At 44.5% G+C, this 21,629-nt stretch overlaps 1 protein-coding gene across 7 annotated transcripts in view; it reads left to right on the forward strand.

Annotated features, from left to right (window-relative positions):
* AMOTL1 (angiomotin like 1) overlaps nucleotides 1–21,629 on the forward strand; it is a 152,563-nt gene that overhangs the window by 25,902 nt on the left and 105,032 nt on the right. For 5 of the 7 annotated variants that reach the window (XM_054592223.1, XM_054592224.1, XM_054592222.1 and 2 more), the window contains 3 exons: nucleotides 1,639–1,773; nucleotides 4,342–4,443; nucleotides 12,911–12,961. In XM_054592223.1, coding sequence (XP_054448198.1) covers nucleotides 1,689–1,773; nucleotides 4,342–4,443; nucleotides 12,911–12,961 — 238 coding nt within the window. In that variant the 5' untranslated portion in view covers nucleotides 1,639–1,688. Of the gene's footprint in view, nucleotides 1–1,638; nucleotides 1,774–4,341; nucleotides 4,444–12,910; nucleotides 12,962–15,834; nucleotides 15,861–21,629 lie in introns of those variants that run through there. The other 2 variants (XM_054592228.1, XM_054592230.1) reach the window with 2 other exon arrangements.

Genomic DNA, 21,629 nt, shown 5'->3' on the forward strand with positions numbered 1-21,629 from the left:
GTTGATGACTATGCAAGATGTTAACAGTTAGTTCGTTTGGTTAAATGATGACACCAGTGTGATCACGGCCCGAGACTGGATTTCTGTTCTAGACGTGTTTCCACTTTCACACAGAGGACATGTTGTCTTCCATTGGCAGACCACCTCTAGCCTGAATCAGCCACCTCTTAACTACTGAGTAGTTTGCTAATAGAAAAATAATGCATATTTCTTGATGCAGGTGGAGAAGTTGCCTTCGTATATAGAAACTTTATTATAGGCTGCAAGTCTTGACAGACTAAACAGGTCTTTGACAACATCTAGTCCTAATTTCTTCATTTGAAGTTGAGGAAATTAAGTCTAGAGCTAAGTGGTTTGCCCATAGTCACCCAGTTCATGCCAGAGTCAGGACTAACATCTGGATTTATTAAAAAGTCCAATGTTTTCACCGTGGTACTGTGCCATATCCATCCTGATCTAGGATCCCCTTTTAAAACTTTGGGCATTTGGATTGAACACAAATCCCTAGTGAGCCAGTACTCAATAAAGTGCAGTACAATTTTCGGTGCCTCCTGATATTATACTAGAGACTTCTGGTTGTTTGTTGCAATTCCCAAGAGTGCTACACATCTCTAGGCAGATGGCCAAAAAGCAACACATTAAACTACCAGGTCTGCCGTTGAGCGGCTGTGCAAGAGTCTGCAGGGCAACTTTGAACAACATTCTGGAGACCAAGTCAAGCCAGGTACTCTGATTACAACAAATGATAATGGCTGCCCATCGTAATTAGGCCAACAGGTTTTCTGCCATGTGGATGTTCCACTTGCTGCGTTCGCTGATTAGGTCAATCAGTCATGTTCAATTATTCAGCCATGTCCATTTAATGACCTGCTACCTGCAGAGCATTATGAAGATCTCTTTGTAATATGGGCAGAAATTTGGCCATGAGCTATAATCTTCCCAAATGCAGTTTATAAGTAGACATTCCCCAGGCTGGACTTCTTGGGGGCAGCCAGTGGGGTGTCATTTTTAGGAGAGCCAAGGGCCCTCGTGACCCATGACTTTTTATCATAGTTTTTGAGAGGAAATGCAAAATTAGTCTCTATGGTCCTTTTTGGCCCTGAAATGTTTCCTTAAAATAATATTTATTATAGATGTTTTTAGACTATTAAAAAATGTGTGTTTTTGTGGAAAATGCAGAAAATTACAAAGACAATAAAAAGCACTCATATTTCCAGTACAATGGCAGCTACTCCCAACTTTATCAAATTTTTTCCAGTCTGTTTCCCAGGTATCTGTAATATATACCTATTTATTTTTATGAAATTGATACCCTACTGTATCTGATCCTGAAATTCTAAAAGTACAAAATATGCAGAACTAAACAGTATGTTCCTTGCTCAAAGCCTGGCTTGTAATAGCTGCTCAGTTAATAATAAACGGTTAACTGATGGAGAGAAACCATGGTTTCCAGATTTGAGCAGCATCACTGGAAGATCTCACACTCAGGCCATGCCCAAACCTTGACAAAGATGTTTGCATGTTAAAGAAACATAATAAACTAGAAACTGACTACTTTCCTTCAAGAAAGCCTCCCCTTCGCAAGAGAACATCAGTAGTAATTCATCTCCATTTTTTTGTGCTCATTATTTGTTTTAGGAGATTTCATTTGATGTGAGAACCACACGTACAAGAGGCTTGCTGGAAACATGGACCTCAGTGAAACGTGGCCTTTGGAGGAAGGAACCTGGTTGTCTCATGCTGGAATTCATCATTTTGCCACCACCAGAGCGGGTATGGTTGCTTTTGCTCTCCCTAATACATATGGTACCCTTCAACTCCTGCCCTCATTGTGTCAACCCAGCTGTGCTCAGTAGGTGCCTAGTGCTATTTGTCATGTCAAAAAGGGCCAGTAGAGAGGAGAGGGCCTGGACTTTGGAGTCAGGCAGACCTGAGTTCAGATCCTAAATATTCTACTTACAAGCTATGTGGCCTTGAGAAAAATCTATTGTGTCCTCAGCTCAAACATGAGAGTAAGAGTACCTACTTTGTAGGGTTGTGATAAGGACCATGAGTAATGTAAGCTGTCATCTACTGAGACCTAGCCAGGTGGGAAGTTAGTCACATATCTTTGAGCTCCTAATATGTGTCAGATATTGTGTTTCTACTCATCTCTTCTTCCCTCCACTCCTCTCCTCTCCTCTCTTTTCTCCTCCCCAGCCCTGCATGGATTAAGGTTGAGGATAATGTAACCAGTACAAATGGAATAGGTCAGCTCACCTTCCCTTCTCATTTTTTGTCCTAGCATCAGATTAATGCAATTTAACATTAAATGATGGGGATGATGTTACTGTCCTGGAGTGGAGCATAAGTGTGAAAACCATAACCCTGACACAGAGCTGTGGTCCTCTGTCAGGTCTAAGCGTTCAACTTTCCCCTCCTTTCCCTGCCGCCCCCTCACCCCAACATCTCAGATTAATGGAAATCTACTTTGGTGGTAGGAGCCAGTCTATGGGTGAGGATGGTGAAGTCCACTGAAATTAACACATTCGCATGATGTTTTTAGTAAGAATATGCTTCCCATTTGTTTGTTTATTCATTTGCTCAATAATATTGAGGATCTACCACATGCTAAGTACTGGGAGTACAAGAGAGAGGGTCAGGTGGACATGGAGATCACCAGCTTACTCTTTCTGTTGTGCCTCATTTCTAAAATAGGCTAATTTATAGAGTAACGAGCACTTACTAAGCTTCTGCACTGCACCTGTGTACATCTTTCAACCAAGACGATTGCACACGATGGGTGATTCCCTAAAGGTAGGTTGATACTCTGTGAGAGGAAGCTTGGGTGCAGTCCAGCCAAAAACCAACAGCTGTTCACTCCTGTGCTCTGTCATACTGCCATCCAGCCATTATTTTTGGAGGTTCTTAAGCCAGTATCTCGGATCAGCTCATGGAAGAAAGTTGAACCTCCTCGGCTCAAACGCACAGCCCGTCTTGATCTGACCTCTGCCAACCTCACTAGACTCACCTCCTCTTGCTCATCACTAAAAACAAATCCTTTTCTCAACATAGTATCGACCTACCTATGGATTCTTAAGTATTTCAAGCTCTCACACACCTGTGAGCCTTTGCAAAGGCAACCATTATTGTTTGCCTTCTTTTTGACCAGCTCCTACTCCTCTTTGAAGCTTCAGCTTAAGTTATCTATTCTGGGACATCTTCCTGCTGCTGCCACCTACCCACTCCACCTGGGTCTGAATAAGGCCCACAGAACTTGCAGATTCCTGTGTCACAGTGCTTACCACACTGTATTATGATTGTCTATATTCTAGACAGCATGTGAGCTTCTTGGGACAGATGTCTGGTTTTATTCTCCTTCACAAGTAGCCTGTCAAATACGTGAGGTATATTTGATGACTAGTGGCTTGATAAATGAATAAATGGATGAATGGATGAATTAGTGGTAGGGGCACATCCTCTGCATACCTCTGCTATCACTGAGAGCCTTTTTTCGCTGTGGCAACACCAATGGTTGCACAACCACTCTGGCACACCCGCTTTGGCACCATCGCCTCCCTTCGCCTTACTTTCAGCACGCTATAGCACTTCATTCAGCGACCGTGGGCTTGTTCACCAAAGCTGGAAAGCAGAGGAGAGAGAGGAAGTAGGTGTGGTTTGTCGGCCAGTGCTTTTGTAAGCTAGTAGTAGAACCATCCATCATAGAATTTTAGAACCAAAAGGAGCCTTAGGGATCAGTAGGACAAAGGATGGCTAGAAACTGCTTCTTGTAACTAGGTCCAAGCACTGCCAGGTCCCTCCATGAGCTCACCATGTCATGTATCTACAATCTTCGGGTATGGCTGGCTCATAAGAAGGGGAACCAGGCCTGTGCCTAGATCTGCCTAATGGCAAGGCACTGCTGTGAGGTAAGCAATGAGTTTCTTGGGCTGATGGAAGAGCTTAGCTCTTGTGGGCAACAGATACCAGGATATCTGGCCTGTGTTGGGACAATCAGTCTGTGATGATCGAGGTGTCCAAGGATGACTAGGTAGTATTGTCATATGTGGGTGAAGCACTGTAACAAGGAATCGATGTGGATAAAGTTTGAAAATCCTTGTGGGCATGAGTATTTCTCAAAGGCAAGGGGTGGGGTTCAGGGAAAGGGCTCAGAGGTAGAGTGCCCAAATGGGAACCTGGTGAAAAGCTGAAGTGGAATAAGGAAATCCACACTCAGAAACAAAGGGAAAGCCTCACTGTGCCAGAGCTGTCAGAATTGGACAAGTTAAAAAAAATTGTAATAATTTATTGGGTAGATACATTATACCAGACATTATACTAAGCCTCTTTTTTTTTGTATAGATATAGACAACCTCAACTCATTCTCACAACTTTATTTTCATTTGATGAATGAAGAAATTGAACCAGAGAAGGCTGAGAAATTTGTGCAAGGCCATTCAGCTGGTAAACAAACTGCAGAGTGGGGACTTAAACCTGGATCTGCCTAATCCCAAGTCATCATAGGCTGTTGCCCCTCAATTCAGCCTCTAATACTCCCTTGCACTGCCTTCTCAGTTTCTGGCTCTGGTGGTCCAGTTATAGATTTTTATTACTGGTTATTTTATTGTCATAGTAGAGAAGGGAACTAGCTCTGAGCAGGGTTGGAAGATAAATGTGCAGTGGCAATTTTCATCCAAGACTCTCCTAGGCCACCTCAGCTAATGCATTGCCAAGACCTTGACCTTCCTGCTTCAGAGCATCTTTCCTCCAGGCCCACATTCCTGCCCCATCTCTCCCACCACTGGCTTGTACCAGCTCCTCCATCTTTGAAGCCCAATGTGGGCTAATGGACTTGATATTTCTAGTGAAGTTTCAGGGAAAGTCCTGGAAGTGTCTAGGCATTGGGTTTTTTTCTTGGCTTCATAGAGTCCTCCGAGAATGATGTTGTCTGCCAGGGAGGCTCAGTTATCCTGGTGAGTCACAAGCCTTGAGCTGGACTGAATCCCTGCAACGTCTGCTTTTGTATTGTCCTCAGAGCATCTTAGGCTGCCACGAAGGTGGGACAGCCTCCAGGAAACTACCTGGGGAGAGTCCAGGAGGTCTGGGGGTGATAGGAAGTTTCTGGAGGAAAGTCCCTCTGCCACACCTGCTTCCTGTATTCCTAAAAATACCCTCAAGGGCTTGGGCCAGTGGTTTTGCAGACTTATTTTAAAGGTCTGGAAGACATTTTCCAAATGAAATTATATGCAGTGCCTGACAAAACAGAAGGGGGCCCGTGCTGGGCCAGAGCCCTGTTTCTCATTGTCACATCACAAGCTGGTGTGGCTGCTTCTTCGATTTGCCAGCTACTGCATCCTAAGTGTGGGGATTGGTGCAGATGGGGAGGCCTCGGCAGCCCTTCTCGGTGAATCTGTAAAGCGCTCTTCCTGTTGGAGATGTGCTCACTCAGCTGTTTGGGATTTCTGCTGTCATCCACTCTTCCCAGGGGACTCTACCTGCCTAAGCTCCTCATTAGGGGAGAGGCAGGAAATCTGGGAAACATAACCTGGCAGTAGGGGCCAGGTGCATCTGGAAAGTCAGTGGTGCTGTTCCCATTATGGCAATAAAACCAGGATGTAGCAGATTTCCCTTCTGGTGCCTCTCAAGGTCAGGGAGAGCTTTAACACATCAGGAAGGAAGGAAGGAACTTTTTCTAACAGTAATCTGTGTGCCAAGCACTGCCATGGATGTTATTTCATGTTATTCAAATCCTCATTGAAATCTTGTCAAGCAGTTATTGTCTCCAGTTGGCAGATGAGGGAACTGAGTCTTCGGATATGGCAAAATAACCAGTTCAGGCTTATCCAGCAAAGGCCAGCAGAGCTCACAAACTCAGGTCTTCATACCCCAGAGCTATGCTCTCTCCATTTCAGTTCTCTGTCAGTTTCAAAGAGCAACATTATTTGGCATCTCCACCTTTCTGTGATGTTCGATCCTTTTTGTCTAATTCTTTTGCATAAGGTATGGTAAGAGGACTAATACAGTGGAATCTGTTACCTACGATCTCCAACTGGCATTTGTTTTAAACACGTTTAGTAGAGGTCTGTTCATTTTACAGAGCAGATCACAGTCCTGGCAGGTTTGCAGGCTTATTGAAGAATAGTGGCAGAACCGGGCGGGAACCCAGGCCCCTGCTTCTCCCTCCAGCACCTGTACTATGCTGGCTGCTAAGACCTTAGCTTCTTGGAAAAGCCATTTTAATGTGAAAGAAGAGAGGCTCCCGTGCAGCCAAGAAGACTCTATTTGCAGTCCCCAAAAGGAGAGATTCCCTGCCAGGCCTCTGTCCAGAATCATGGAGTGAACAATGTGAGATCAGGGTGGTCTCTGCATCTCCACCGAAACTCGCATTCATCCTATGGATTTCCTTTTTATAATGGCTTAGCCATAGATTTCAATTGCTGCAAATGCTTTTTTCACTTAATCTTAACAGAGGTTATTTTGTTCAATTTCACTCAGTAGATCTGCGTGTGAGTTGGAAGTGTATGATTTTCCTCTGCAGGGACCTTTTTCTGTGTGTATTTTTGGAATGGTTCTTCATTCTGATTCATGTCCACGTACACCTTCCGGAAGCTTCTTGGCTCAGCCAGAGTTTATTTCCTTTGATATGATGTTGAGTGAGGACTCTTTTAAATCTTCAACTCTATTCCATAGTTGGTAACAGGAATCCTGAAGGGCTGGATAGATTCAATTTGTTTATATACTTCATGAAACACCTTGCTTTTGTTAATAGCATCTGTTGCATTGGTATTTGGATTTTTCAGAAAACATATTTAGCAATTTTACCAAAATGAGTTTTTGTATTCCTGTCAGACTTAATATCAAGTCATCACTTGGCCTGTTTTATTTCTGCTAAAGAGAATGATTATTTTTTCAGGTGAGATATAGTTACCTGTTCTTCCTATAGAGCCTATTTCTATCTTCTGGTAGTTATCAAGCACTTAAAGAAGTTATCTGAAGCTTGATTTTTCTTTAAGGGAAATCAAGCAACTATGTTTTTTGTCCCTTTCATCAAGTATTATAAAAATGTGGGGTTGTGCTAAAAGAAAAGACTATTAAATCCCAAAAGAAGGAGAAATGTCCTTTTGGCCAATTTAGCCCTGGAGCTAATGCTGTGACCAATTAAGCACAGATTTCCTTTGGATGAAACATTATGGGTAGACATACACTTGCCCTTGGTGTCCTCTGTTGCCTTGTCCTAAGAGGACGCAGATAGGAGACAGGGTAACAGGAGGGAGTTGGGCTGTGCTCAGGCAGCCATGGCCCTCTCTTCCCTCCTACACCGCGCCTGCCCACACTCCCCTGGAGAGGAAGGGGAGGATTGCTTCTCCACTTGTTCCGCTGTTAACTAGTGAGGACCTTCAGGAGACAGGAGGCTTCCTGCAGAGAAGATGAGCCAAGGGCAATGCCAAGGAGGAGAGGAAGGCAGAGGGAGGGCTCAGCCTACTTCTTGCAGTCTTTCATGCCTGAAATTGGTGACCTTCCAGTGACTGGGTTGGGAAGGTTGTGTATAGATCCTAGTGGCCTCTGGCTACCATTCTAACTTGTTGCTATGGCTCTTGTAAAGGGTATTGATGATATATCTTGGCTGAAAAAAAAAAAACCCTTCTCTCCATGTGGTATATATACCTTCACCATCTCTTGGAGGAGAAAACCGATCTGTATGAGACTCATCGCCTCCTCTTTTCTACTGACGAAGGAGCTGTGTAGCCCCTGAGGACCTATGAGTCACAGCAGTTCAGAAAGGCCACAGCAACAAGGGCCTTCTCTGTGGTCTTTCCTCCAAACAGAGCCTGTAGTTAGGCAGGCCTGGGAACAATGGCCCTCCCAGACTCCTGGGGGTCAGGGTCCTGGCCTGCAGTGCAGTCCCCGCCCACTGAGCGGGATATTGGTGATGGGCCTTGTGCTAAGAAGGCCTCCTCTACCTCAAAGGACATTTAGGGTGGTCCCTCGTCTTTACGAATAAAACAAAAAAATTCCTTTGATCCTAGAATTATATCCAATATTGCTATATGACCTTACTTCATTTGCTGAAGAATGAAGGTTCTGATTGAGTTTTCCAGAGAACTGAAACATAACCTTTTAAATACTTAAATTTTCCCCCAAATTTTACTGTTTTCTCATAGTTGGTAAGACTTTAGTTCTATGGTGTTTTGTACACTTTCTTGCCTTATAAAAAGAAAGTGGTCACACCCCAGCTTATGATTGACATTGGACCAATTTTTCATTTAGAAATGTATTATCTGATTTAGGATCTATAATATGATGTCCAACTTCTAAAAAAATCATATACACATTTGCATACGCCTAAGAAAACTGTAGCAGGACACGTAAGAAGCTGTGGACAGTGCCTCATTTTGGGGATGGAGACTGGGATAGGAGGAGAAAGAGAACTTTTCATTTTTCAGTTTATAACCATCTGTACTCAATATTTTTTCCTTTACCTTGAACATATATAAAGAAAATAAGTTAAGAATTATATATTATTATAGATTATAACCTGTATATAATTGTATGTATTATATATATGAATATTAAAGTTAGGGATTGGGTTCCTAGGCTAACTCCCAGAAACCAGTTCAACTTGTGATATAGCAGAGCAATCCTAAGAGCAGACATTAGACATCAGCCCCCTGTGTTAACTGTTTCTATGGGAAACCTGAGTCTCAGGAATATTTCCCTCTTGCTACTTTCTCTCCACATATCCTACTTTCTTATAACTACTGCTCTAGAAATAAGAGGAGGGACTTTCTTTCTGTCTGCAGGGGCCATGGCAGCAGGAGGCTCACTTTTCTCCTAAGACAGTCAAAAGAAGGACTCAAGCCTACCATGTGAGAGAGAAAGGAACATTTATTGAGCATCCACCATGTGCCAGGCACTGTGCTTGCTCTGTCTCATACTTTATCTGTGTTGCTTCTCCTGACCATCCAATGAGATAAGTATTATTGTTGGGAAACTGAGGTTGCCCCTTAGAAACTGACAGGGCAGGGGTTATAACCTATCAGCCTATGCACTGTCCTTTATAATTCAGTGACCCTCCAGCAGAACCATTTCTTTATAAGAGGCCTATTAAAGGGAAGTATGGCTAGGCACTTGGGATATTTCCTGAGGTTCAGTAAGGTCCTCTGTCATGGACTCCCTTAGTAGAAGGTGAGCAAGTTGAGGGCAGAACCCTGTTCTAATCACCTTTGTATCTGCAGTGCCTACCACAGTCTTAGAATCACGGTAAATTCCACATAAATGTTTGTTTTGATTAACAGGAAGTATTATTTTTATCTTTGCTTCCTCAAATAGAAAATTGGAATCATATATTTTACAAAAATTTTCAAGAGCAAATACTAAAATGAGAAAAATATTTTCTCATTAACTTTTGGTTGATTAGAAAATTCAAATAACTGAAGTGCTATAGGGAAAGTTCTTAGTTTATGAGTCATCCATTTATAGGAGGAACAAAGGGGAGTCCACTGTGAGTCAGAACAGTCAGGTAGGCTCCAGAACCTGATCGCCTGGTGGAACATTTTGTAAGGCTCTTCCTACAGGGAATACCTGTTGCCAGCTCCATATAACCAACTTTCAAGCCAACTCTTAGAGTCAGGGACAATATAATATTGCCCTTAATCTGAAGCATACTCTGTGGTTAGTGACTACTTTCAGTGACTCAAAGCTGTTAAAGGAAAGAAAAAAAAACCCAGTCTCTCAGCTGCAAAAAGAATATGCCATTCAATAATAATTAACATTTACATGATCTTCACAATGTGACAGTCTATCTTCTGAGACTTTTATGTGGATTAGTTTTATTGCACTCTGACCACAACCTTCTGAGTTAGGTATGATTATTTTCTCCATTTTTATAGAAAACTGGGTCTGGCAGAAATTAAATGACTAGCTAATAGTGGAGCTGGTATTAGAACCAAGGCCTGGTTGACCCCAAAGCCCTCTGCAGAACACAAAGGCTGGTTGCCTCTCAATATGTTGGGGAAATAAAGGAGACTGACCCTGCAGGAAGTCCCCCTGAGCCCATCCACTGATGGGATCACAGGGCCAAAAGATGCTATTAACACCAAGAACTGACGATTGGAATTGGCAATGGCAAGGCCAATCTTAACCTTGACAAGAGCTACATTAGATGAATGGTGAGCTAGAAGCATGTGTGTCTAAGAGCAAAAGGAAGAAGTAGATGAAATGAGCGTAGGCAATTCTTTCAATGAATTTTGTTGTAAAGGGAAGCTGAGAATTGCGAATGGGAGTTAGAAAGAGAGGTAAAGTCCAAGAAATAATTTTCTTAAAAGACAGAAACATAGTAGTATGTCTGTATATTGATGGGGATGACCTAGAACAGAAGAAAACATTATTTTAGGTTGGAAAGGGGAAAAGTCCCATGAGGAGACACAGGATTTGATCCACAGTGGAGGACCTGGTCTTTGATGGTTCATCCACAGTAACAGGAGGGCAGGAGAGTAAGTAAACCAGACCAGTGTTGAGTGATTGCTGGGCTACACTATGGCCCACTTGAGATTAACGGGCACAAGTTGAAAATAAGCCCAGGAAACATGCTGGTATGCTTCTCCAATTATAGTTTTCTGGGTACTGGCAGAAAGAAAGTGAAGAATTAGACTTTATCGGGGTTATGGTTTTTCCAAGGAAGTAATATGCAGAGACAGGAACATGGATTTGAGTATGTATATAAGTAGAAATGATAATAATGAACGAGGAAACTAAGGTAGGTACGGGAGGAAGGAAGGTCACAAGGAGAGTAAGGAACAGAGAAAAGGTCATGGTAAAAGTAAATTTTAGAAGCTGTCAGAGTCAAGGAAACATTGAATTAAGAAAATAGAGAATAAGCTGGAAAATTAGGAAGTGGTGGTTGGAGAGTGGAATGCCTGACATTGAGATTGTTGGATGGTGCCACTGTAAGAACGAAGAGCTGAGACACATGGAGGCCAAGGAAGGAAGAGGATGTGGAAGAGCCGAGAGACAGGGTGAAAGAAGACCCATTAGGTAGGCTTGGAAATAAGGATATTCATGGGAATTGTATTGGGGAAATTGATAGTGAGCAGGATCCTAATATCTTCAAGGAATGAGGTAGAATAACCCACGGGTTTGTAGTTGGCTGCAAGGTTAATGCTATTTTCCTCAGTGATTTGTTGTTTGCAAGGAGAGCCAGTGTTTGATCAGAGTGAGAAATTGAAAGAAACATTCAGAGAAGAGGCTGACGATATTGAGAATTTCGCTGGTGATGAACCTCTGGGGGCAAATTCTAGGAGGTGGGAGGGGAAAGAGTGATGTATGCAAAATTCACTCAAACATATTCACTTCTTGGATTTGGGAGCTCAGATTGTCAAGAGTGGGGGGGGGGGGGAAGAAAATAGAGAGATAGGCTAGGCAGCTCAAGAATGACCGGTTCCCAATGAGCAATGCTGGCTAAAGCAGCTTCTTTCCGCCCTCCAAGGTAATTCGTGAACCAAAAGCCAACCATGGAAAAGCCAGAAATGGTTGAGTGTTTGCAGAATGAGAGCACATTGGCACAGGTCTGGGGGACCTCAGGCTGCAGCAGTTGGTGATCTGATCGCTTTGAGATCATAGAAGGATCCCAACAGTTTGCCCAGGCTGCTGACTCCAACTGTCAGTCTCCAATGACAAGGACAGGGGAAACCATTTTCCATGTTTGCTTCTACCTTTCTCTCAACTCCTTCTGCATCAGTGAGGGCTCTGGAACCCATCCCAAAGCCCAGGGACCTCCCAGGCAGGGCAGTCAGTTAGCGCGGGGGGGGGGGGGGGGGGGGACGCGGAATACATAACGCAACATCTCCAGGTATTCAAGTCACTGACCGAGAGAGGGAGAGTCCCACAATCGGGCATGCATTACTTCAGCGCCTATAATTCCAATTTGCAAACCATAACTTCTGTTTCTATATTATGTATTTGAAAGAGCCCAACTCTTTATGTAGGAGAAGGAACACTGTTCTGCTCCCCTCAGACAGACAGACAGACCCCATCCATAAATTACTTAACTTTTGAGGTTCAATTTCCCTGCCTGTGAAATGGAGTCATTACTTTCCGAGCTTGAACCAGGTGGTTTCTTAAGGAGAAGAAATATTGTTTGGATTCAATTTAGAATTCAGGTATATGAAGAAGGAGGGGTTGGGGGCATTTGAAGCTCCGCCTCCGTTGCTGTAAGACAAATTCACGCTCTAAAAATCCTGCATCTCCCCATGAGTAGCACAGAGCAAACAATTTCCCAAACATCGGAGTAGGGCAGATGCAATGCAAAAGAGCGGGAATCATTTTAGAACATATTATCGTCTGATTTTTAATAAATGGTCAAAGGGGGTGGAGTGAGGGTGAGAGAGGACACCCTCCAAGCCGGAGTGGAGAGGAAGCTGGCGCGTCGCGCCTGAGCGTGACGGCCGCTGTCGCCTAGCAACGGGCGGCGGGGATGCGCGCGGGGCACCCGGCCGGGTGGGCGCAGGGAGCTCGCCGCCTTCGCCTCCGCCGCCTCCACCGCGCGCCCTCGGGCCTCCGGGACCTGCTAGGAAACTTTGGGGCTCCTGAGCTCTGGGGCGTTGACGCGAGGCCCGGAAGATGCCTCCATGGGGCTCGCAGGCTGAGGACAGAGAATGATGTCGCGGGCCGAGCGCTCAGCCCGGGAAGCCGCGGGGTCGCACCCGCGGAAAGTTGGCGCACGGCTGCCCGCGCCTAGAGACGCTCGGTCCTCAGGAGTTTCTTTAGCAATTTCTTACCCCCGTGGATCGGGCATCCTGAACCCCGCATGGCCCCGGACTCTCGGATTCCTGAACCGCGCTTTTCTTAGGGACTTGCGAGGTAACTGATGCTTAATTGACTCGCCCTGAATGGTTGCGGTTCTATTTTTGTTTTGTTTTTCTTCTTCCTCCAGACAATGAATTTGTGGAAGCCTCTCCCGCGCCCTACAATCCGGAAGAGTTAGGTAAGTCTGCCCCTTTGCCTTTCTTCTCGAATTCCTCTCGAAAATCGCGAGTTCGGGGGGGCGCCGAGACTAAATCAGTGGGAGGGGCAGAGGGAAAGGGCCAGGGGACACTTCACGGGCTGCTCGTTTCCTTCGAGGTGAGAATTGGCTTCCTCTCCGCGCACGTGGTCTGGGGGAGCGGGGATAGCGTCCTAATGCCGTGGAGAGCAGAGGGCCGGGGGCCAGGTCAGCGCGCTGCTCCGAGGAGCGCGGCGCGGCCAGCTTCCCACCTGGGGCCTCTGTAAGTATTCCGGCTCGCGCTGTCTGGAAGGACGCCACGGCGGCTAGTTTTGTCTATCCACGTACCTGGCACGAAGAGGATACCGGGTGGGTAGTCCTCAGCCTGAGTCCAATGAAGTCGAGGACCAGAAACGGAGATCCAGTAATTAAATTCCAGGACCTGGGAGCTGGCTCCCTCCCTGGTTTCTATTCCTCATTGAGCCTGTAGGTGTCTGGAAATAGGGCATTTCATCTTCCTATGGCTCTCCTTATAAGTGGAGGCTTGGGGCGGGTGAATTGCGACACTTGTCAAAGACTTCCTTAGATGAAGAGACAGAGATTTGCATTGTCAGGATCCCTCTTAAGCATTTCTGCCACCCAGTCTCACTTGGTGACTTAATGGTTGTGTCCATTTCTTTCTTCTTTTTCTCCTTCTCTTCTTCTTCATCCTCCTTTTCTTTCTTTCTCACTCCCGTTTCGTTTAGCTTCTAACAATCTGGGCTATCAAGTCTGTCCTTGCTGTTTTCTCACCACCCGCTTAAAAATCTGTCCTTCCTACCATGAGTGCAAGCTGTTTAACAATGTTTGTCCACAGTACCCTTCTTAGCCTTGGGCACTTGTTTCTGGTCAGCCTCTTATCCTGGGATGTAAGTTCTCATCAAGTCTCACACCACCTGAAGTAAAATTCCATCTCAGCAAAGACTTTCATTGATTTCTAGGACAGAGGCACCCTAGGACCAAGGTCTGGAGCAAGGATAGCATTCTGAGGCAGAGAAGAGTACCTTGTTTTATTCAGAAGTGTGTCTGACAAGTTGTGAGGCAATCACATCTCTGTAAATGGAATCATAAATTAAATGCGTAAGCCAAACTAGCTCTAAAAGACACACTATGTTGAATCCTTTTATGAAATGAAAATGGCATCTAAACTATAGCTTTGCATGAAGTGATTTAAGCAAGCAAACTCTTAGTCATCTGCTCACGCATGTATAATTGTGTATTAACAACACCAGTATTGGCACTCCACAGTGTGACAGAAGCTATTTGGTCCTTTTAAATTATAGCTAAGCATAAGCAGCAGCAGGATGCACATTCCTTGCTCTGAGAAACTGCCTATCTAACTGTTAAATCGTTTGCATTCACAGAACGATTTATGTAATGTACCAGAAGGTCTCAGGTGTTTAACCCTTTTCCATCCCCATCTCCTTCTTTGGGACTGACAAGCTTGCCCAGCTGAGTCACTGATAAATAGGGGGAGCCCTTCAAATTAGCAGCAGAGAATAAGAAAACAACCTTTTTTTCTCTACAGCTTCCCTGTTGGGAAAGTGCAGTGTCTCATGAGGAAATGAGAGTGTTATAGGAACCATGGGGATAGGGAATATAAACCACAAGTCTGAGAGTCTGAGACCAGGGTTCTAGCCCTCAGTCTGCTCCCTCTTCCTTAGTAGATATGATAACTAGCCTGTTTTCTCATTGTCTAAAATCTGGGGTAGTGCCATGTGACCTCTAAGGTGTTGCCCACTTCTAGCCTCCTCACATGCTGCGAAGGGCCTAAAGCCAGAGGATGTGCATAGCTTTTGAGTATTTATTGTTCACATTCAAGTGCCATGCTGTTTGGGTGCATGATGTCTAAACAATTATTCTCTGTCTGACGGAGCAGATCACTGGATGATACTGCATTGTTTCCATGCTGGTCAGGTCAAAGAGGGAGCTGGCATTTCTCGCTTGGAAAGAATTATGATAAGTTCTGGTGCTTTTGTTAGGCACAGCAGGAAAAATGCCTCTTATAGCAGTTGATGAGCTTGTCAAGTAGTCATCCTTTCTGGAGCATAGAGGGGCACAGAATATAAGGGTAAAGGTAGGGATAGCTTATAAAAACTTAGTTTGAATTCTGTCACTGCACTTACTTGTGAACTTGGGCAGGTGACCAAAGTGCTCTCAGCCTCAGCTGTCTGTCTCATCAACCCACTTGGAGACCTTGCATGGATGTTGTAATGGTGCATGTAAAGCACCGTGTGTTGTATATGCAGGTATTCAGGAAGTATTTGTTGCTGTTATTTTTCTATTATTGTTGTTATTAATTTGAAAAATATTTATTTCCTATGCACAAAGGATAGAATAGTTTTTATCAATTGTCCCGCCTAGTAACCAAACCATCTTTATTCCTACAAATTTCTCTGCAACATACCTAGTCTCCAAAAACAGACACTCAGGCATTGTGATCAGGTCAATTGAATTATTTAGTGATTTGTCCCTGGAGCAGCATGTGGGATGGTTTTCCATCTGAGGTCTTTAGTGACAGTCCTACTACTTGTAGCATAATAGGTAGTCTGTTTCACCTCCAAATTTTAAGTATGTCTCCAAGTGAACTACAACTCGGTCCTTGGGAAATTAATTCTGTGTTGCAGCAAGATTACATAATGAAATTAAGTTACCAAAGAAGGATTTGGTTTTTTTTTAAAGGCAGTAGAAAAAGGAGTGTATCTTTGGATGAATGCTATGTTAAAGGCTGTCTGTGATGGAGAGTCCAGAACTATACTCTTCACCCTGTGGCAGTTCCATTTTCTAAGGAGGCAAAGCCTGCATCTCTTTAAAGCCTTCCTGTAGTCCCATCTACAGATAAAAGTGATCACCATCTCAGGAGGTAAGAGAGGATGCATGGAGAGTTGGGATGAACCCAGATTGACCATGTCTGCCATTGTCTAATAACCTTGATCAATTCCCCAGTACCTAGAAGACTGGTTTGGCATAGAAGGACCTCCACCATCTGCATTACCCCCACTCACGATAACCTTCTGGTTATACGGAACTGCAGGGAGGTCCTCTAAATTTACATCTGTTCCCTTTGTCTGTGTGCCTTTCCTCCCCCTTCTCCCTTCCTCCCATGGCTGGTTCCTAGTTCTCCCATGACACTAAGTCTAGGTATCATGTCCTCCAAGTGATTCTCAAGCCTACACATTAGAATTGGGGAAGCTATTAAAAATCCTGGGAGCAGGTCCTAACTCTGATCAAGTGTTTTAGAATCCTTGAAGTCTAGAACCAACCATCAGTGTTTTATCAGCATGTGTGTGTGTGTGTGTGTGTGTGTGTGTGTGTGTGTGTGTTTTAACTCACCTCTCAAATGATGCCACTGTAGAGCCAGAGTTGTGAGCTACTGTCCGTGATAGTAGCGTCCTCATTCTTCTTGGTCAATCTAACAACCAACTAACACAGTACTCGGCACATGTAAATCTTCAGTAAATGCTTGTTGTATTACCAGTGAGCAGGATAGTCATTCCAGGATGCTGTGTCTTTTCATAGTTGCATATCTGTAAGAGTGGCATCTCTGCTTGTCATGATGATGCCTTGGGGACTGAATCCTTTGACCTGTGACCTGTCTCTCTCTCTCCTTTGTTCATTTCTTTGACTTATCCAGGTTTTCTTCTATTATTCTTAAAAATTGAAGTGTTGAGGCCATTTTTAGTGGTTAAGAGCATGTGGGTTTGATTTTGCTCCACCTCTTACTTGCTTTACAACCATGGACATGCCCCTTAATCCCTGCCTCTTCTTCCTAATCTGTAAAATCACATGCCAACTATTTTTTGATACTCTTCTAGACACACTCATCACCCTTCGGCACTCTGCTTTGTGTCCTGGAAAACTTACCTTTTGGAGTGGGTCACCTGGCTTCCAGTTGGATTTAGCCCATGAGAAGCACCAGCAGGATAAGGAGGGTGGAGAGAAAGATGTCTCCCTTCCCTTTAGGATAAGTGGCTGTTTTATTCTGGCTACAGGATCCCTCTCTTACAGCATCAGTTCTTGCTGGGTTCAGAACCTCTGACCTAGGGGTGGTAGCAGCCCCCCACTGTGCCTGGCCCCAGGCTCTTCTTCATGACTTGTTTTCCCTCAGCCCAGGGCGTCACACTTTTGTCAGCAGTCCCTCCATCAGGCTCTTAGGCATTCCATCCTTTTTCTGAGAAGGCCCTGACTGATATGATGAGGATGATCATAGGACCAGCTTCAGAGCATAGTTGTGAGGAGTAAAGGCATTTTAGGGGGAATGCTCAAATTAAATAACCACCATTATACATTTACTGTTTTCATGTCCCTAGGCAAGTGCTCTGACACCTTTGGCCATGGTCAAAACCTTCTGAAAGATTTAATTTTTGACATATAAGTTAAACAATGTTCCCATTCATGTCCTCTTCCCCACTCCGTGTGGAGAGGATGTGTTAAGACTCAAGAGTTATGAAAAATCTGTTTCAAGTCAATATATCAGGTATCCAAAGTTCCTTAACTCCCCTACATGGGGATGAATAAGGCAAAAGGTCCTAGACTGAATATTCACCTACTTGGTGCCAGGCACTTGACATGTGTAAACAGTCTACTCAGCTTCCCAGCCTGGAGTTTAGACCATGTCACCCACATTAGTACCCCTAAATACAATGATTTCTGAGCATGTGACTGCCCATATTACTAAGAAATCAAGTCTTTCTCTAAGGCTATCCCCCAATTTTATAGCCAAGATTTCTCAGGGGGTGCTTTTTTTGCAGCCACAGAGTTAAGTTCTGGCTACTCCAACCTTTCCCAGGGCAGCTGGAATTCTGATACACCTCACTGACGCTAGTGGACACTGTGATATCTGCTCCAAGTCCTCTCTTCCTCAGAAACCAGTGACCACATGTCTCTGGTCATCACTGCTGCTGCCCCTGCCCACACGAGAACTTGGAGACGTGGCATTTGCTTGCTGGGAGTCTGACTGGTTTCCCACTGTCTTACTCTCTCTTGGCCTCAGGGATGAGGACACTACTCTCCGCTATTCTCTTTTCAGCCTCAGAATGGAGCCAGGTCCTTTCAATTCCTACACACGCCTAACACCACCGAGAGTCTGGGATCAGGTTGGCTACATGGCTGGCTCTGAGCCAGCCTCCAAACAGCCAGGGCCCTGCACCCCACCCCTGGATCCACCCCGGATCTCACCACCCTTGGAAGCCTATTTCTCCTGCCTCCCTCCTCCTGCAGCCCCAGAACACAGCCTCAGAGAGGGGGGTAGTTTTCATCCCAGTTTAACTTTTCTCAGGATGATTGACAGTGGAAAATTCAGTTCCCTTCACAGGAAACCTCACCCAACTGCAGGGGTGTGGTCTGACCTCCTGGCTGCAACAAAACATTCACAGAATTGTTCACCATTGTTGTAGTTCCCTAAATCTGGGCAGCTCAGTCTCTTCCATTGTTGATCTTTTTGGGTATACTGCTCATTTCATCCTCAGAACAACCCAGTGAAGCAGATGAAAGTATTTTCACTTTACAGAGGAGGAAACCGGCTCAGAGAAGTTAAAATTATCTGTCCGATGTCACACAGCGAGTTAGAGGCAAAGTTTAGATTCAAAATATAAACTCTGGCGCCAGAGCTGATCTCAGTTTCCTTGGGAGGAGAATAGACAAGTTGTCCTCCTCCCAGGGAAATTTGTTTGTGGGTTAAATAAAATAACATGTGAAAGTAACTTGCCCAAAGCTTGGCAGGACAGTACAGGGCTGGCTGTTCAGTACATTCTTGTTGAATAAATGAATGGTAGGTACTCAAAGGCATGTATTTTTTATTAGACCATCACACAGTAATCAATATGTTCTGAAGGAATTTCCTGTAATGGGATTTGAAGCAACAACCAGAAGAACTTCTCTCAGCTTCCTTGACTCACTTCCTGCTTTTCCTGCTCTGTATTACAGTGTCGGGTACCTGGGGACAGGAAACCTCTCATGGTTTCTGATGGCACAGATGCCATTCCTAAAGGAAAAGAAACCTTTGCAGCAGCATAATTTGGGGCAGGTCCATGGAAGCCGGGAGAGAAATCTGAACACAGAACTAAGGGCAGGTGGACTCAAGCTCAGGTGTGAAATTCATCACCACGCCCCAGAGCTTTGTTTGCGAAGTGATGCTACATGTTGACCAGGAGGTGGAGTTTTATTTCAGAGAGAGGATGAAGTAAGAAAGGGAAAATGACAATGAGTTCTGAGACATAAACGCTTGTCTACCTTGGCTAAAAAAAAGAAGAAAGAGCAAGAACGATAAGGAATATGCATAGACACACACACACACACGAAAATAGAAAGAGCATTTCCCTTGCCAAAGCGATGTTTTTACCAAAAAGATATAATACTGTGTCCAGTTATTCCTGAATATGAAACACAATCACGACTGCACAGGAATGATGGTATTTCACCACTTGCTAGGGACTGCTGGAGTCTAAAGTCTGTTAAGTAACCTGGTTGATCCGCCCAAGAGTACTATGATTTTGGTTCCTGCGTCACATTCTTACTGGATGACCATTATAGAATATGCCCTGTACGTTTTTGTTTCTCTCAAATGAGTTGCTCAGGGTGGGCATATTAAACTGATTTGATACCATTTGCTTCTCTCCCAGTCCTTGTTACCCTTTCCTCTTTTCTCCCCTCTCTCTCCCTGCCCCATTTTTGTCTCTGTTTCCCTACGTTTCCTGCCCCTTTCTTCTCTAGCCCTCTCCTTCCTGTTCCCATCCTAGGCTGGAATACGAACAGAAAAGGCAGTGCTTGCCTTCCTTGGGCTCTCTGCCAGAAAACAGGAACAGGTCAGATTATAAAAAAAGGATTTAAAAAAGAATGCTTTTTGGCAAGATGGGGAAACAGATGTTCAGGGTGGTTTTGCTGTCTCTAGCCTGTCTGCTGCCTGCTGAAACACACTTCTTTACTGGACTGCTAGATATGGACACTCCTCATCTGGCCACACGCGTGTGGTTATTTTCATGTCAAATGCACCCATCTATCTATCACTGCTTAATTCTCTTCTCCCTGTGACCTTTGTACCCCCAAGTGCAAAGTTGGCAATATTTATTTTTAACCTCTTCTCAGAGGACTTTTTAAAAAACTACCAGGAAGAGTGGACAGGCACTGTAGCTGCTTTCGGGTCACTGTTTTACAGTCAATATTTTATGGAAACTTCAGGTTCTTAAGAAAATAGAAAAAGGACCTGTGGATGCAGAACTTTATCTGAAATGAACCCTACGGAAAGCCCAGGATTGAAGGAGGCTGAATGAGGAAGGTCTACTGCTGGTGTGTGTAGCCGGCCAGGGCTTTTTCCTTTCTGTCCCCAGAGGTTTGCTACTTACTGACCGGGGACCAGAAAGAAAAGTCCGTTCTTGTGGTCCTTTGTGGTTGACCAGCTAAAGAATTTAGACTATCTCATCCTTTGAAAAAACGTTTTTTTGACTCTAAAAGCCATTTTCTCCCAAAACTCAAAACAGATTCTGAACGTTTGCTGTGGACTACGTCCTTGATGGACACGTGCTGCCTCCACCTCCGTGGAGTGGATGCAGTTATTACGGCGAGTGCCAGAAGGGAAACATGCAAGGGGGCCCGGGGCCCCAGAGAAGAGGGGGCTCGATCATAGAGGTCCGGGGAGGCGAAGCAGGCTTCTTAGAGGAGAGCAATTCTTCACAGTGTAACCTGCAAGACCAAAGGTCCAGGGCATGAACAGCATCACGTCTGCCTTAGAACAGCTGGCTGCAGCCAAATTCAGCTCCTCCTCTATGGTCCGGGTAACTGAGGGCTGAATCACGGCATGCCGGTGAATGAAACTGAATCTTTTCTCCCATACAAGGCTGAGGTTATCGTGGAAACTTGACAAAGTGGGCCTGTAACCTCATCAACTCCTTCATCAAATGCTGTGCATCTCCTCATGGCTCAAGGAGTCTGTCCCACCAGTAAAAGGCCCTTCTGTTTCGCCCGCGGGGGTTCAATGGGATAAAACTCATATGAATTTCACTCCTTTCTCATTAGGATCATCATTATTGTTTGTACTACAATCAGCTCTTTGGAGCTGACATTCCATGCTGTTTACTAAATGAGAGACTGAGGAATCCTTTAAAGCAGGTATAGGACATAACCTAGTGTAGGAACATATTGTCAGAATTAGCAAACAGAAATACAGGATACCAGTTAAATGTGAATTTCAGGTAAAAGATAATTATTGCTTTTAGCATATTTGTGTTCCCTGCAACATTTGGGATATAGTATACTAGAAAATGTTGTTTATCTGAAATTCAAATCCAACCGGGTGTTTTATCTGGCAGCCCTAGGTGTGGGAGCAGCATCTGGGCATGCTCAGCTCTTTGCGTTGGATTTTAGCTTGCTTTGTTAGCAGGTGGAAAAGCACGGCTCCATTCCTATCATCAGGTATTCAGTCCCCACTGCTGGACTCCATTTAGGTGCTTACATCAATGAGATATGCTTGCTGATGGGTGTCTTATTTTATCACTTCAATTAGAAAGTGGATGCTGGAAATTAACCCTTCTTACAGCATAAATCCTAAACAACCTCAGGGATTTGATGTGTGCTCCATTTTATATAATATATAACATGGATTAGTCCCTTCTCCTGGATTGGCTACATGACTCCTGGA

Source organism: Pteronotus mesoamericanus, unplaced genomic scaffold (assembly GCF_021234165.1).
Source record: "Pteronotus mesoamericanus isolate MK-2021 breed Mesoamerican mustached bat unplaced genomic scaffold, CSHL_Meso_final scaffold_36, whole genome shotgun sequence".
Taxonomy (NCBI): domain Eukaryota; kingdom Metazoa; phylum Chordata; class Mammalia; order Chiroptera; family Mormoopidae; genus Pteronotus; species Pteronotus mesoamericanus.